Raw genomic sequence first — 15,474 nt, 5'->3', positions numbered from 1 at the left:
GAAAACAGATTGCAGCCGATAGACGGCCGGTCGACCCAGCCGTTCCGTTACGTAGTAACATAATGTAGCGTCACGCAAGGCGGGCTGGGAACACCCCTGGGTGCGGGGCTACCGGACTGTATATAGCGGAGGCTGGGAGACGTCTCTTCCGTGTCTGTAGGTGCCTGTCACTGTGTGTGAACAGTTCAGTTCCCCTGTATTGGTTAAATGTGTCGGTTAACCCCTTTTCCTGAGTCCGACGCCTGCTCCAGGCCGTACCGACGATCTCAGCTGTGTCTTGAAATAATCTAGGTTGAAGGCTTTAATAAGATGAGTGGGCAGCTTGTTCCACACCCTCGCCACCCTTTGTGTGAAGAAGAGCTGCCCGTTCTTGTTTTTAAGTGCGCTTTCCTCTCTTTTCAAGATCGGGAGCGCGAACCAGGGTCGACGACTAGCGAAACCCTTTATACGAAGGAAAATGCAGGAGAGAACAACGTGGAACAGCCCGCTATTGAGAAATATTTAATTCTGTCACAGAACACCCTGCCTGTTCTCTCACAGTGGTGTCCTTGGGAGCACACGATCGCCTAGAAGGCAGACGTCTGTCAATCAGCGGTCAGGTGTACGATGAGCGAGTAAAGGCGAGCTATTCGTGGGTTAGAAATTCAGGTAAAGTTTTGTACTACAGAAAAACCTCCTTATTTCTACAAGCTAAGTTGTGTGTTATCACAGAGTGCATACCTAACTGTGAAGTAAGACAAAGTAAAAGTCTTCAACAGAGCAACACATTAAAAAAAGCTGTTTACAGGCTGTTTTTGTATTGCACGTGATTATGCAATTTTTCGTTTAAATATTTTACAATGTTACAAAATAACAATAATCTTTTGAATTAATGCTTCTGGCTTCCATTACCTTATTGTATGATTAAATCTTAAGGAACATTTGTCTCGGGATAATTCGCAATTGCGTCTCCGGGGAGATGGAACTTCTTCTTATGAATAATATAATTGGAGCATCTGCGCCTCCCGGTGGCCAAAAGCAAGAACTATCCTGAACTTAAAATAGCAATGATTGAACCATATTGAGACAGAACATATCTCGCATGGAAAATACAATTCACTTAAGGGAGTGTCCCACAATGACAGACTGGAGGAACTGAGTCTCTTTAGTCTGAAGGGAGTGTCCCACACTAACAGGCTGAAGGAACTGAGTCTCTTTAGTCTGAAGGGAGTGTCCTACACTGACAGGCTGAAAGAAATGAACATCTTTAGTCTTGAACAGAGGAGACTACTGTGAGACCTGACAGGAATATTCCACATTCAAAGGAGACTGACAAAGTCAGCTCTGGAGACTTCTTCAGAATGAACGGTGAAGCGTGAAACCAGAGAATGCAGGTGGAAACTATCTGAATTTAAAGGCTCTTTAGGGTGTTTTGAGACTTATTTAGTTGTATTTATAATAACCCATAATCATCTTACAATTGCTCACTCTCCTTCATTGTGAGACGCTGTTGGAAGTACCTTTATGTTCTGTTTTTTTTTAAACTGGTACAGCTACGTAAACCAGTTCTTTTAAAAATAAAATGTCCCATTTAGACCCGATTATAGCGCCAGTAAGGATTTTATACATAACGTGCTTACTCTAGTTTTTCAACTAGGTGTCAATAATATTGGACAGTGTTTTTGTGAATATTTTCATAGCACCAACAGTAGGAACTGTTTCTGACATTTCATCTCCTCTAATGCTTTGTGTTCAAATAAAGTTGAACGTTCAAATGCGATTCAAGGCTCAACTGCAACATTCGGCGTTTTTTATAATCAGAACTTTATTTCCCATCCGGCCTTTCGCCTCGACGTTTATGACGCCTGGCAGGTTTCCTGGAAGTTGTAGTTTTCTGACACGAGCTCTCGCCAAAGGAAGCACGGCACGGCCGACGCATTGGAAACTACAACCCCCTGTGGGCCGAGCGGCGGATAGCGCGCCGAGGGGAGGGGTGGGGGGAGCCCAGCTTGCAGCAGGGGGGCCGTGTCCGCTCTATTCTTCTCTTAAAGGAGAAGCGACACAAAGCGGCTCGGCTCAACGGCGAGCGGGGTTTTCAGGTCTCTACCGCTTTAAGGCTCCAGAAATTGGTATCTGGGTCTTTAAATAAATAGCCGATCAGTAAATTAGCAAAAAAATACGAGGAAAATTAAAACTCGCGTCGCTGGAGCGGGCTGCGATCCCACACCCGCTCTCCGAGCCCCTCCGGGAGCCCGACCGGACCGCAGCCCCCCGTCACCTCGGTGCCGTCCGCCAGCGCAGCGGCCCGCTCCGGGCAGGCACGGGCATGGACCCGGAGCCCAGCCGGGCTGCGGACAGCGGGGCCGGGGAGGCCCAGCCTGCCGAGCCGCAGGCCCCGCTCCCCGCCGCCGGGGAGCCCAGCCCGGCGCCGGCCCAGGGGAGAGTGCTCCGAGTGCGGGGCGCCAGCCGCTCCCACGCCGCCGCGGCCTTGGCGGCGGGGGACGAGCCGGGGTCAGGGCGAGTGCTGCGGGAGAGAACCAGCCGGGGCGTCGCGGCCGCCGGGGAGAGGCGGAGCGCCTCGGGTCAGGCCCAGGCGGCGGCCGGGGACGGACCTGCCCGGCGGAGGAAAGCGGAGTACCCTCGCCGTCGCAGGAACGCCGGGGCCCGGGCGGAGAGCGCAGAAGAGCGGCCGGATGACGGCGGCCTGGCCGTGGGGTGAGTGTCAGGACACATGCGCAGCGCCGGCCCGCTGACAGACTCGGCGGAGGTCACGGCGATCGCCATGGTGTCCGGCGTCAGGGCGCTTTTCCCCCTTCGCGATGGCAGAGGGACTGCTGGCGGACTGATCCGGGCCGCCTCCTCTAACTCTGCCGTCTCCGCGCTGGGTTGTCCTCTGGAGGCGAGCCGGGGTTTCCCTGCTGTGGCGTTAAAGACACAAACAGCCCTACCTCCTCCCCCCGCCCCAGGTCCTGTTAATGTTGTTATTAATGTCATCGTGGCGCCGTCACACGTCCGTGGCGACTTTAAAGGCTTCAGAGTATTTCCCAAACTTTCCTTGATAGCGTTAAATAAAGTTGGACTAACGACATTCTCTGCTGTAGCTTTAGTGATAATAATATCAATAGCTTTGGATATAGTTTTAGCTATTGTAATGTCAACAATGGTGTTAGTTACTGCTACTGTTACTTTACTCCTGGCTGTAGCAATATCAACAGCAGTGGTATGAGTAACAGTGGCAGTAACTATACTCCTGGCTGTAGCAATACCAACAGCAGTAGTATGAGTAACAGTGGCAGTACTATAGTCCTGGGTGCAGCAATACCAACAGCAGTAGTATAGGTAACAGTGACAATACTATAGTCCTGGCTGTAGTCATATCAACAGCAGTAGTATGAGTAACAGTGACAGTACTATAGTCCTGGCTGCAGTAATATCAGGAGCAGTAATATGAGTAACAGTGGCAGTAACTATACTCCCGGCTGTAGCGATATCAACAGCAGTGGTATGAGTAACAGTGGCAGTAACTATACTCCTGGCTGTAGCAATACCAACAGCAGTAGTATGAGTAACAGTGGCAGTACTATAGTCCTGGGTGCAGTAATATCAGGAGCAGTAGTATGAGTAACAGTGGCAGTAACTATACTCCTGGCTGTAGCAATATCAACAGCAGTAGTATAGGTAACAGTGACAATACTATAGTCCTGGCTGCAGTAATATCAACAGTGGTAGAATGAGTAATAGTGGCAGTAACTATACTCCTGGCTGTAGCAATATCAACAGCAGTAGTATGAGTAGGAGTCACAGTAATAATAAACTCTATATTCAATATGTATTTAATGTTTTAATGTAAGTTCTTTCCTTCATAAACTATCCCTCTATCTCTATTTCCTAGTGCAGTGTGATAGTGATCATTCTGTCTGTGCTCATGAGCCTTTCTCTCTCTCCTGTCTTCACAGGGCTGATAACAAGAGGGACTCTTCAGATAGAGGTAAAGTGAGCACAGACAGCTGAGTTACAGTTTCTTTCTGTGTGACTGCCTGTCTGTTTGAACCCGTCTCTCTCTCTGCTCACGTGTGCAGTCAGACTGCCTGTCTGTTCGAACGCCTGTCTCTCTCTCTGCTCACCTGAACAGACGGACAGCCTGTCTGTTCGAACCCCTGTCTCTCTCCCAGCTCACCTGTGCAGTGAGACTGCCTGTCTGTTCGAACCCCTGTCTCTCTCCCAGCTCACCTGTGCAGTGAGACTGCCTATCAGTTCGAACCCCTGTCTCTCTCCCAGCTCGCCTGTGCAGTGAGACTGCCTGTCTGTTTGAACCCCTGTCTCTCTCTCTGCTCACCTGTGCCGTGAGCCTGCCTGCCTGTCTGTTCGAACCCCTGTCTCTCTCCCAGCTCACCTGTGCAGTGAGACTGCCTGTCTGTTCGAACCCCTGTCTCTCTCCCAGCTCGCCTGTGCAGTGAGACTGCCTGTCTGTTCGAACCCCTGTCTCTCTCTCTGCTCACCTGTGCAGTGAGCCTGCCTGTCTGTTCGAACCCCTGTCTCTCTCCCAGCTCGCCTGTGCAGTGAGCCTGCCTGTCTGTTCGAACCCCTGTCTCTCTCTCTGCTCACCTGAGCAGTCAGACAGCCTGTCTGTTCGAACCCCTGTCTCTCTCTCTCTGTCCTGTCTGGCAGCAGGCGAGCCAGCCCCTGTCTCCAGGCCCACTCGAACCCGGCGCCCTCGCGCTCCCGCCAGGCACAGAGACCCTCCTGCTCGAGCACAGCGCCCCCCTGCAGCCCTGGTGTGCAAAGCGGAGCCTGACCCTGAGACGTCTGGATACGGTGGTGAGGGTGAGGGGGGCCACAGGGGAGAGAGGAGCGAGAGAACGATTGGCTTCTGTCAGACAGAGGGTCTTGATGGATCGGCACTGCTGCTGGACAAGTTCACGGGAGGATCCGTGGGTTTGGGTTTGGGTGAGAGGGTTTCCAGGCAGCTGTCCCGATCCGACGAGCTCTTGATCCCATGGTTTGTCCTTGGTCTCACCGTAGTCTTCGTGATGAAGACGTGCTCGCTGTGTTGTCTGCCTGTGTCCTGAGCTCAGTGCGGTTCCCGGGGTTGTGGGTCTTGTTCAAGGGCTCCAGGCCTTAAGGTGGACTCCGTTCCGCACATGTGTCTAGGTTACTGTTATCACCTAAGGCTGGCTCTGACGTCTACCGGTTTCCTGTCGGTGAACATCAGATCAGACAAAGACAGGAAGAGCCCTGTCACTAGTGGCTCGGGTGTCTGGGCTTCAAGAACATGGCTGGGCAGCTTGTTCCACGCTCCTAGCACCCTTAGTGTAGAGAAGCCCATCTGCATGTTCTCCAGTGTGCTGGGGCGGGTTGCGTTTAACTCTTTCCTCTCTTTGTCTGTGCAGGTGCTGCAGAGGAACTGCTGTCCCAGGCTGGGGTGAGGTGAGTGCTGACCTGTCTCTGCATGGTCAAGTGTGTAATAGGGACAGCCTGCTTCTGATGTGCTGTAAATCTGCTGTCTCTGCTCTCTGCTGCAGTGAGGAAGATGAAGACATTATGATCAGTGAGGAAGACCCCCCTTTCAGAGATGACCCCAAAGACCAGAACTACAAACCTGAAACAGAGAGGTACTGAAGAAGCAGAACTAAAAATCTCTCTCTGAGTGCAGTGTTAATGTACTGGAGTGTCCAGTCAGTGTGTCTGGACTGTATTAACCCCTCTCTCTCAGTGCAGTGTTAATGTACTGGAGTGTCCAGTCAGTGTGTCTGGACTGTATTAACCCCTCTCTCTCAGTGCAGTGTTAATGTACTGGAGTGTCCAGTCAGTGTGTCTGTACTGTATTAACCCCTCTCTCTCATTGCAGTGTTAATGTCTTGGAGTGTCCAGTCAGTGTGTCTGGACTGTATTAACCCCTCTCTCTCAGTGCAGTGTTAATGTACTGGAGTGTCCAGACAGCCAGTATTAATCTCATCTGATTGCTTCTAGGGACCCTCCGAAGCCTCGCCGGCGTCCCCCCAAACCAAAGGAGGAGAAGAAATCGGCAGAGATCAAGACAGAGGAGGTCGACGTCAAACAGGAGAACGAATTTGGAGAGGAGAGCGAGCCGCCCAGGAAGTGAGGGAGAGGGAAGGGGAGAGAGTTGTCTGACTGAGTGTGTGTTCCTGTGTGTCGGCATGACTTGGTCGTTCTGTATATAACCGAATCAGCCAGTTAGCTTGCATGTCTGTCGCTCTCCATGGGCCCGACTGACTCTTTCTCTCTCTCTGTTAGCTGTGAAATTCACATAGCCGTAAGCACATTTTATTAAGGAAAAAATAAAATAACCTCTAGGGCTGATTCTCTCTCTATCTCCTAACTGAATGACGGATCATTAATGCATAAAGAATAAATCACCGTATTGCAAAACGCAAACAAAAAATATTTGATTGGTATTGTTTAGCTGTGCTGAAGTTGGTTGGTTTTAGTGAGCTGGCTGAGAGGGCTCTTCTCTTGGCTCAGCAGGGCCTTGTGGTGGTAGGAGTTCAGGTGTAACCAAATATTTTATTGCTCTCTTCTGTGTGATGATTAGTAATGGGTAATGGCCTAATTCGACCCTGCACTTGTTTTTTTTTCTCTGCACGTGGAAGATGTTTTTTCAGAATTCCATGTGTCGAGTTTCTATGGGGTGTTTGTCCCATTTAGTGTAAATCTGGAGAGTGAGGGGACCCCACACTTCACTGCCATTTAGGGCAATGGGTTGGATTACCCATTCAAACGCTTGCAGCCAGTTTAATGTTTGACCTGGTCACAGCCAGGTCGCTGTTTTAGAGCCTCCTTTGAATGGAATAGAAAGCCTTGTGTGCCTTCTCCTTCGGTGCCTGTACCGCCAGGCTGAAATACCCAGATGAACTGGTTGTCATTCTGAGGGGTGTGTTCCAGTGTGAAGTGGTAAATGTTTCTCTGAGCTCTCTGGGCCTGACTGACACTCTCTGCCTGTCTGTCTTTAGGAGGGGCAGACGTCGGAAGGATGATAAGAGCCCACGACTCCCCAAGAGACGGTAAAGATCTTGCCTCTCTGCTCCAGGTTCAAGGGTCAGGGTTGAGGGTTAGGGTTTGAGTGAGCGTTAGGGTTAGGGCTTCACTGGCTTGTTCTCAGCAAGCTGATGGAGTCGTGAGATAGTGGCTCGATACACTCATACGGTCTCAGCCCCGACACACTGCTGCTTTAACACTGTAGGAAGATATTTGATCGAGATGGGGTGTGTCTGTATCAATCTCTCTTAGTGCAGGAACTTTAATAATAACAACAATTCCTTACACTTATATAGTGCTTTTCTGGACACTCCACTCATAGTGTTTTAGAGGTAATGGGGACTTCGGTTTAACTTCTCATCCAAAGGATAGAGCCTTTTTTACATTATAGTGTCCCCATCACTATACTGGGGCATCAGGACCCTCACAGACTGGTAGATGAGCGCCCTGTACTGTTTCCACTAACACTTCTTCCAGCAGCTTTAGTCTTAAGGTAATGTTCCACACTTACAGACTGAAGGAAATGAGTCTCTTTAGTCTTAAGGGCCTTTCCTATACTGACAGGCTGAAGGATCTTTTAGTATGCAACAGTTAAACCTGATACGGATATTCAAAATCCTCATCAGCAGTCAGCCCAGCAGACTTGTTCAGAAATAATTGAAAACTACGTAGAAGTGTAGTTAAAGCCGAGAACAGAAGGCGCTAGAGTTGTGGGAGTGTGCAACAAGCTGTCCAGAAATGCTGTTGAAGCTGGTTCCCTGGATTTATTCAAGAGATAGCTGGACAAGATCCTGGAATCAATTAATGTCTAAATATCAACAAAGCCAGATGGTCCGAATGACTTCTCTCGTCTGTGACTCTTCTTAAATGCATATTTACTTAGGATTATGCACATATATGATAACCTGTATGTAACTTGCACAGGCTAATGTCTCCTACGAGGAACTGTAAACTCTCTGTTCCTTTCCCTCTGCATCCCAGTTCAATGTAATTATGACAGCAGTAACGGTGGCCATGTGTTCTAACCACTGCAGGAAGAAGCCCCCTATCCAGTATGTGCGCTGTGAGATGGAAGGCTGTGGAACAGTCCTGGCACACCCCCGCTACCTGCAGGTTAGTGGTACAGTCCGAGTCAATGTGTTGTCTCCATACCCTCTGTACAGCTGAGAGTGTATCTGCAGTGGGTTTAGGGTTAGTGGTACAGTCAGTGCCGTCTCCCTGCTCTCTGTCCAGCTGAGAGCATGTCTGCAGTAGGGTTAGGGTTAGTAGTCTGGTCAGGGTGCTGTCTCCCTGCCCTCTGTCCAGCTGAGAGTGTATCTGCAGTAGGGTTAGTGGTATAGTCAGACTGCTTTCTTCCTGCCCTCTGTCCAGCTGAGAATGTGTCTGCAGTAGGGTTAGTGATGCGTTCAGTACCGTCTCCCTGCCCTCAGTCCAGCTGGGAGTGGGTCTGCAGTGTGGATTCTTTCTTTCAGCACCACATCAAGTACCAGCACCTGTTGAAGAAGAAGTACGTCTGTCCTCACCCCTCCTGTGGCCGGCTCTTCAGACTGCAGAAACAGCTTCTCCGCCACGCCAAGCACCACACAGGTACCCCCCTCAGGCTACAAGGGCATGGGTTACCCTCAGACTGCAGACCCACGCAGGTCAGCAGACTTGTGGATGTACTGAGTGTGACAGATTCGAGTGACACTGATCGCACTAATTATACTGAGACTAGAAATGTTGTTCGATATCTAGTAATGCTGATTGTTTTGATAGTCATAATGCCGATAATGTTGATCTTTGTGAACACTAGCCGTGCAGTTAGAGTGAATTTTTCTCTCTCTCTCAGACCAGAGGGACTATATCTGTGAGTACTGTGCCCGAGCCTTCAAGAGCTCCCACAACTTGGCAGTTCATCGCATGATCCACACTGGAGAGAAACCCCTGCAGTGAGTCTCTGAGAGCAGTGTCTTCTAGTGCAGTAGAGCTGTACTGTAGTGTCCAGTGCGTCTATAACCCCTCTCTCCCAGTGCAGTGTTAATGTCCTGTAGTGTCCAGTCAGTGTGTCTGGACTGTTTTAACTCCTCTCTCTCAGTGCAGTGTTAATGTACTTTAGTACCTGTCTCTCTTTCTCAGGTGTGAGATCTGTGGCTTCACCTGTCGGCAGAAGGCCTCTCTAAACTGGCACATGAAGAAGCACGATGCTGACACCTTCTATCAGTTCTCCTGCAACATCTGTGGCAAGAAGTTTGAGAAGAAGGACAGTGTGGTCGCCCACAAGGCCAAGAGCCACCCCGAGGTGCTGATCGCGGAGGCCCTGGCCGCCAACGCCGGCGCACTCATCACCAGCTCCGACATCCTGGACACGGCCTCCCCCACTGCCATCGCGGCCGCGCCCCCCCAGCCCACCGAGCAGGGTGTGAGCGGGGAGGCCGGCCTGGTGGGCCTGGGAGGGGTGCTGCTGGCCCCCCAGCCTCCTCCCACCGGCGCCCCCGATGCCCTGGACCGGGGCGCGTGCCCGGAGCCGCACCGTGACTCTCTGGGGCTGGTCATCAGCACCGAGACGGTAGCCGAGGTCCTGATCGACAGCTCAGAGCCACACACCCTACTGCAGTAGAGGGGGCGGGGCAGGGGTGGGACAGGTCTTTGGCGAGAGAGACAATTGGCCAACTCATGGCCCCGCCCCTTCTCCCTTTGCCCTGAAGAGGATGATGGGATGCCGTGTATATATTTGTCCTTGCCGTGACTTCAGGACCTGCACAGCAGCTGTTTGTGTGGACTCCCCGGGCGCAGGGCTTGTGTGTGTGTGTGTACAGCTGTGTTCAGAGCAGCTTCGCCGGACTCTCCTTCCTGCCCCTCACTAGGCTGAGCGACTCTGCAGACAACTTCCATGAACCAACCAACACCGGAGTCCCATGAAGGCGTTCCTGCTCCGTGATCTGGGGTGGACAGGGCATGTTGGAGAGGGGGCTTTGTGCTGGGGGGAGGGGATACCCTGTCCAATGAGGGTCCCCCCCAACACACACACTGACCAGGGAGGCTGGAGTGCTGTATTTGTACACTGCAGGCCAAAAGTGTGCCCCCCATTGCGATCTAATCGCAGTTTGAAGGTTTTTAAGACGGTACTTAAAACTGTTGGTTCAATTAGAGTTCTAGAGAACTCACTTTTATTTTGAAATTGAATGTCTGGCCTTTTCTTTCATCTGAAGCTCATCCTCTGCCTCTGTGTCTTCTGGGCTGTTTGAGTAAGAAGGGCAGCTGGGCCTCCTGGTGCAGGAGCTGATTTCAGACTTTTTTTAGCCTGTTCAGGCTCAGGGAATACAGCCTGCAGGTTCTGGAAGGACACTGTCCACCATGATCCCCCCTACAGTGGCTGGGAGGACACTCTGTCCATCCCAGTATCCCCCCTGTGGTGTCTGGAAGGACACTCTGTCCACCCTGATCCCCCCCCCACAGTGGCTGGGAGGACACTATCTATCCCAGCCCCCTGCAGTAGATCCAGTTAAGAAATCTGCTTTTCCTATTAACCTGTTGTTTTTCTACATTTACAGCATAAGGACTTTTGGCCTGTATTGTATTTTAGTTCTTCTCTCCTCAAATGACCCTGGAAGAATGTGGTTTAAGGTTTTTTAAACTTTCTTTTTCTGTTTGCTCCTGCTGTGAAGAGGACCCGAATCGATTGCCTGGTCTGGAGAGCTGGTGTCCTGTAGCCCGGTAGCCCAGTACACAGAGGGGTCAGGCTGTGTGCTGGTCTGTACATAATTGCTTTTATTTGATTTAAATTGGCTCAGTTCCTCCCCGAGACCCCAGAACATTACTCCACTCATGTTTATTATCCAGATAGTTGATTAAACTACTGTGTAACAGAGGCAAATCCTTTTCCTTTTAATAGAAACTGCTGCTTCAGAAGGTCTCTGTATTTTATTTTGTGTGTGAGAGAGAGAGAGAGAGAGAGGGGTCTGGGCTTCCTGTTCACTGTGTACCCCAGGGGCGGGGTCTGGGCTTCCTGTTCACTGTGTACCCCAGGGGGCTGGGCCAAGCTGCCTGGTCACTCCACTGTGTGTACCCCAGGGGTATGGACATTGCTCCCTGGTCACCCCTGTGTGGATCCTAGGGGCGTGGTCTGGGCTTCCTGGTCACGGTGTACCCCAGGGGTGTGGACAGTGCTCCTTGGTCACTCCACTGTGTGTACCCCAGGGGTGCAGAGTTCATTTCTGGGAAGGGTTGTCAACAGTACATAGAAAACGCTTGGTGAGCTACATTTTCCGGGTGCCAAACCAACCCCTTGATCTGAACCGAGCTTCACCAGGTCTTCATGGTAAAGTCGCTGAGCTTCCTACCAGAGTCATTTAGCTCTGGTACAGCTGCAGCTTTCAAGTGACCGGAGAAAAAAATGCACAGAATCTGCAGCCTCTGTGCTGGAGCCAAGACAGCGGTTCGCGTTGGGGTCAGAGGTCATGATTAGAGTTGGATGAAGCAGGGGTTAGGAGTCAGGGGCTAGGGTTTGACCGAGGTGTGGGTCAGGGGTGAGGGGTCAAAAGTAAGGTTTGATGAGGCACTAGTTAGGGGTCAGGTTTAGGGGTAGATGAGGTACGGGGCAGGAGGTTGAGCATTAAAGCTGTTTTCTTTACTGCTACTGAGAAGGGATGTGGCCATTTTAAAAGCCAGGATTTTTGTAAAACCAGATTTATTAGCCTCACAGGCGCAGGGGGCCCAGGGTATGACTCCAGCTGAAGACGTCTGTCTGGGTGGAGTCCACCTGATCACTTCTTGCCTCCTCCAGCGTGAGGGCCAAGGGGGGGTTGTCCGTTTCTCTGGGTTTAAACAGGCCAGGGTTCAAGACCAGGACCCACTATGTTAAGAAGAGATGGACAACCCTGGTCCAGGATAGCCTCAGGTCTGTACTTCCTGCTTCCTGGTGGGTTGGTTTAAACTGCTGGAGAGAGCCCCAGGAGCAGCAGGGGTCTCTGTGCAGTTTCAGAGCACAAGAGGCCTGTTCACCTTGACATTTCCGGACATCCAATTGCTACAAGAACCGTTTTCCAAAAGCAGCTTACATGGGGTTGGACCGCAGGTTAGAAAGGAGTCCTGTGCCTTAAATGTGTGACGTACTGTAGTTCAGACCGGCCACATTACTAGCAACACAAAAATCTGAATTGGCCTGCGCAAGCACAAAAATAAAAACAAATGCGGTAGAAGGCAAATCAAAATAACTTTTAATGTTAACATTGCTAGAGTTGCTTGAAACCAGTGAGTGCTTCCCAGAAGCCCCAGACAGGAACTCCCCTTTCTCACCGATCCCCCCTGAAAAACACGGGTGTCCCTACAGTACAGACAGGTTCACCGGGATCAAGGGGCGAGGAGTAAAAACATGTCCGCAAGCTGGGTCACAGGAATGGCGACTGGAAACCGGACCGTGTGGGCGAGGGCTGGACAAGAACACTAGAAGGGACACAAGGGAGTCCAATACCCCGGCCTCTTTCACGACGCAACAGGGGGAGATCCTCGCATCAACCTGTTACCGACAACCAGGGGCTCGATGGCCTCTTGTTTGCAAAAGCTCTGCAGTTGTAAGTTCAGGAAATCCTCACGAAGGCTTCAAAAAAAGCACTGCTGCACATCAAGTGTACAAGTCCATCCTGCTGTCCATCCTGTGTGCGCAAGCCCTGGCGGACAGGACTGACAGGAGCCACCAGACAGACGTCCCGCCGCGGAGACGCACACTGTCCTCGGGGCCCGAGGCTGTGCTCCTGCAGCTCTCCCCCGAGCAGAACCGGGCCGTGCCGGAGCTCGGCTACAGCAGCCAGGGCCTGTCCTTGGCCACGCTGGCCTCGTAGTCCCTCAGCGCCCGTTTAGGGGGGATCAGGGTGTCGCTGACCCCGGGCTTCCGTCTGCCAGTCCGGCCGGGCGACTCCACAGGGGGATCCGGCCCGGGTTCGAGCCCGGAGGCCTGGGGCGGCGGGGAGTGCTGGGGGGCCGCGGGGGGCGGGACCTGCAGGTCGCTGTCGTGGGCGAACCTGCAGCGGCCCCCGAAGCGACAGCGCCCGTCCTTGCGGTAGGCCAGGCAGACGGGGCGCCCCCCGATGCAGGCGGGGCGCGGCTGCAGCGTGAGGGGCACGTGGCGCTGCAGCACGCTCAGGCTCTGCTCCGCGCGGGCCCGGAACGGGTTGGCGAACACGCTGCTGGCGCCGCCCAGCTCGCCCGGGCCCAGGCTGGGGGCCGGCAGCCTGCGCGGGGTGGCGGTCCGGCCCTCTGCTGGCTCACTCGGGTCCGGCCCGGGTCCCGGCTCCGGCTCCGGGTCCGACTCGCTCTCGTCCTCGTCTCCCGAGTCCAGCAGGAGATTCCGGCCTGTCTCCCTTCCCTCTCCTCCTCCTCCTGCGCTGGGGGCTCTGGATTCTCTGGAACACAAGACAGCCAGTGAGAGGCTGACACCCGCGGGCCCTGGCTGAACCCCACTTCCCTCGTCACGCGGGGCGCAGGGAAGCCCCCCACCCTCCCACGCCGAGAAGTCCGGTGTGCGCCAGCTGCTCTGGTGGTCACACTCCAGAGGGCTGCTTCTCTCCCAGCGCTCCCCTGCCCGCTGGCCAGTATTCATGACGCCCTGCTGAGGAACAGGCTCTGCGCTGATGGACCCCAGTCCAGAACTGAAGCCAGAGGGGAAAAACAATGTGGAGAAAGTGCAGACTCTGCACACAAGGGTCCCAGAACAAAAACGGAAACACGCCACGGGCACACGTCACGTGCTCCCGGTGGGGAACGGGTCTGAGTGACGTCTGGACTCGGGTCCGAATGACGCCAATAGCGCTGCAAACCTGCGCCGACTCGCGACTTTCTCACCGTTACCAGAGGCGGGAATACCGCCTGTTCTCACCCTGTTTCTTACAGCTGCACACGCCCAGGCAGAGCCACCGACATCAGACCCAAATTCAGAGACCTACTGGCAGTGCTCTTCCCACCCCTGACCCCGCTCGGCAGGGTGCGCGCTGAGGACTGACAGGCCCTCCTGCCTGAACCCTTACACCTGCCTCCGGCCACCTGCCCCGCTCACCTTTCAGCCGCTCCGCAACCCTCCTTGTCGTCGCTTTCTGACCCGGACTCGGAGTCGGACGACACGCCATAGCCTACCAGCGCCATGACGGCCGGAGAGTCCACTTAAGTCGGGCGGGGGGAAGGGAGAACGGGGTGTGCAGATATTTCAATCCACGCTGCTCTCTGCCGGGAATACGCCCCTGTTGTAAAAGGTACTCAGTACGTAAGCACAGTGTTTACTCTCTCCGTCGGCCTGCTTGAATGAAAACCACTCCGTTTCCACGAGGGTCTAAAATAAAATACCCCCTCTGGGCTTCTGTAAATGAAGTGGTCCGTTTGGTCTTCCTGGTGGCTGGGCAGTGAGACTACATTTCCCGACAGGCATTGGCGGTCGGAAGAGGGTCGATAGATGCACACGTATTAGCGTACAGAACAGTTAGCCCCGATAGCTTAAACCTATGCTGTGAGGTTACTTAATAATTATAAACGAAGTTCTAACTCTATCCTGCTAACTTTGCATTTATTTACCATTGATCACTTTTTGAACTTTTCTAAGAATAGGTGTTACAGAAGCGGGTACCGAAGTAAAGCGTGCATCTCAGAAGAAATCTACTAAAATCCAATCAATATATTAAGGAAATAAATCTCTTTAATCTTGAAATCCTGAACAGGAAAGTCTTTCTTTATTTTTCAACAATGAAACACAAACCAGAGGACATGCGTGGAAAGTACATGAAGTGCATTTAAAAGTGGAACAGGAGACACTCCTTTACACAAACGGTGGTAGGGTCGTGGAACAAACTACCAAGCCTTGATTTTGAAGCCAATACCCTGGTTTCTTAAAGGACACAGCTGGATGAGCTGAGACCAAGAAACCACCATCTACTATCTCGTCTGTGACCTGTCTTGTGTCCTCATAGTTCTGGTCTTGTCAAGCAGAAAGTGTGGTTGGATCTGGGGCAGAGAAGGGGACAGAGGAGTGAAGCTTTCACTGAAGGTTTGCCCTTAGAGAAGCATGGAGAGACCAGCGAGGAGAGGATGGTTTTGGAACTGTGGTGGTCACGGTTTGAGTGGGGGGGTTTGTTGGTGGTGGTGGATGGGATCCCCATTACCTGTAAAGCGCTTTGAGTGGAGTGTCCAGAAAAGCACTATATAAGTGTAAGCAATTATTATTATTATTATTATTATTATTATTATTATTATTATTATTATTATTATTATTATTATATAGAGTAAAATATGGACTTGGATGGTTTTGCGGCATGTAAAGAAATGGCCAGGTTTGCTCTGTGCGTGACCGTCAACCCGTCTCGCAGCCGGGAGCGGCTCTGTAGAGAGTTTGTCCACACTTTCCCGAAGATCCGAGTCTCTCGGTTTAGTTTCTCTTCTCTCTCCCCGGACGGCCCAGCCCCTCTGCCTCCAAGCGTCACAGCCTGAGGGCGATGCCGTGAGATGCGCATTAAGACTCATCTGGCTGTCCTCCCCGAC

The 15,474-nt window shown here is 52.3% G+C and overlaps 2 protein-coding genes across 4 annotated transcripts; one reads left to right on the top strand and one right to left on the bottom strand.

Moving 5' to 3' along the window:
• The first annotated feature begins 2,023 nt into the window (after positions 1–2,023).
• Positions 2,024–10,866, top strand: zfp91 (ZFP91 zinc finger protein, atypical E3 ubiquitin ligase). 3 transcript variants are annotated; one of them, XM_069191432.1, is made up of 11 exons: positions 2,024–2,694; positions 3,936–3,967; positions 4,651–4,803; positions 5,370–5,406; positions 5,502–5,591; positions 5,950–6,078; positions 6,951–7,001; positions 8,010–8,088; positions 8,448–8,562; positions 8,807–8,906; positions 9,094–10,866. In XM_069191432.1, exons 1-11 carry the CDS (start codon positions 2,306–2,308, stop codon positions 9,572–9,574), a joined length of 1,656 nt encoding a protein of 551 aa, XP_069047533.1. In that variant the 5' UTR covers positions 2,024–2,305; the 3' UTR covers positions 9,575–10,866. The 3 variants fall into 3 exon arrangements, with proteins under 3 accessions (XP_069047533.1, XP_069047534.1, XP_069047532.1); XM_069191433.1 differs by having other exon boundaries at positions 4,648–4,797; XM_069191431.1 differs by having other exon boundaries at positions 4,648–4,803.
• Positions 10,867–12,150: 1,284 nt separating this feature from the next.
• LOC138239438 (uncharacterized) lies at positions 12,151–14,337 on the bottom strand. Its single transcript, XM_069191423.1, has 2 exons — positions 14,006–14,337; positions 12,151–13,355 (listed from the first exon to the last, which is right to left on the bottom strand). Exons 1-2 carry the CDS (start codon positions 14,089–14,091, stop codon positions 12,752–12,754), a joined length of 690 nt encoding a protein of 229 aa, XP_069047524.1. The 5' UTR covers positions 14,092–14,337; the 3' UTR covers positions 12,151–12,751.
• Between the last annotated feature and the right edge of the window lie 1,137 nt (positions 14,338–15,474).

This window comes from Lepisosteus oculatus, chromosome 6 (genome assembly GCF_040954835.1).
Source record: "Lepisosteus oculatus isolate fLepOcu1 chromosome 6, fLepOcu1.hap2, whole genome shotgun sequence".
NCBI classification, from domain to species: Eukaryota; Metazoa; Chordata; class Actinopteri; order Semionotiformes; family Lepisosteidae; genus Lepisosteus; species Lepisosteus oculatus.
The sequence above is the reverse complement of the archived record's forward strand: the minus strand, read 5'-3'. Positions and strand labels throughout refer to the sequence as shown.

Bases quoted from the DNA above. Each gene is read 5' to 3' on its own strand.
- zfp91 (XM_069191431.1), top strand. From the start codon at position 2,306: ATGGACCCGGAGCCCAGCCGGGCTGCGGACAGCGGGGCCGGGGAGGCC. The intron at 3,968-4,647 runs GTAAAGTGAGCA...CCTGTCTGGCAG, and splicing joins GAGGGACTCTTCAGATAGAG to CAGGCGAGCCAGCCCCTGTC. The intron at 8,089-8,447 runs GTTAGTGGTACA...TCTTTCTTTCAG, and splicing joins CACACCCCCGCTACCTGCAG to CACCACATCAAGTACCAGCA.
- LOC138239438 (XM_069191423.1), bottom strand. From the start codon at position 14,091: ATGGCGCTGGTAGGCTATGGCGTGTCGTCCGACTCCGAGTCCGGGTCA. The intron at 13,356-14,005 runs GTGAGCGGGGCA...CTTGTGTTCCAG, and splicing joins GGTTGCGGAGCGGCTGAAAG to AGAATCCAGAGCCCCCAGCG.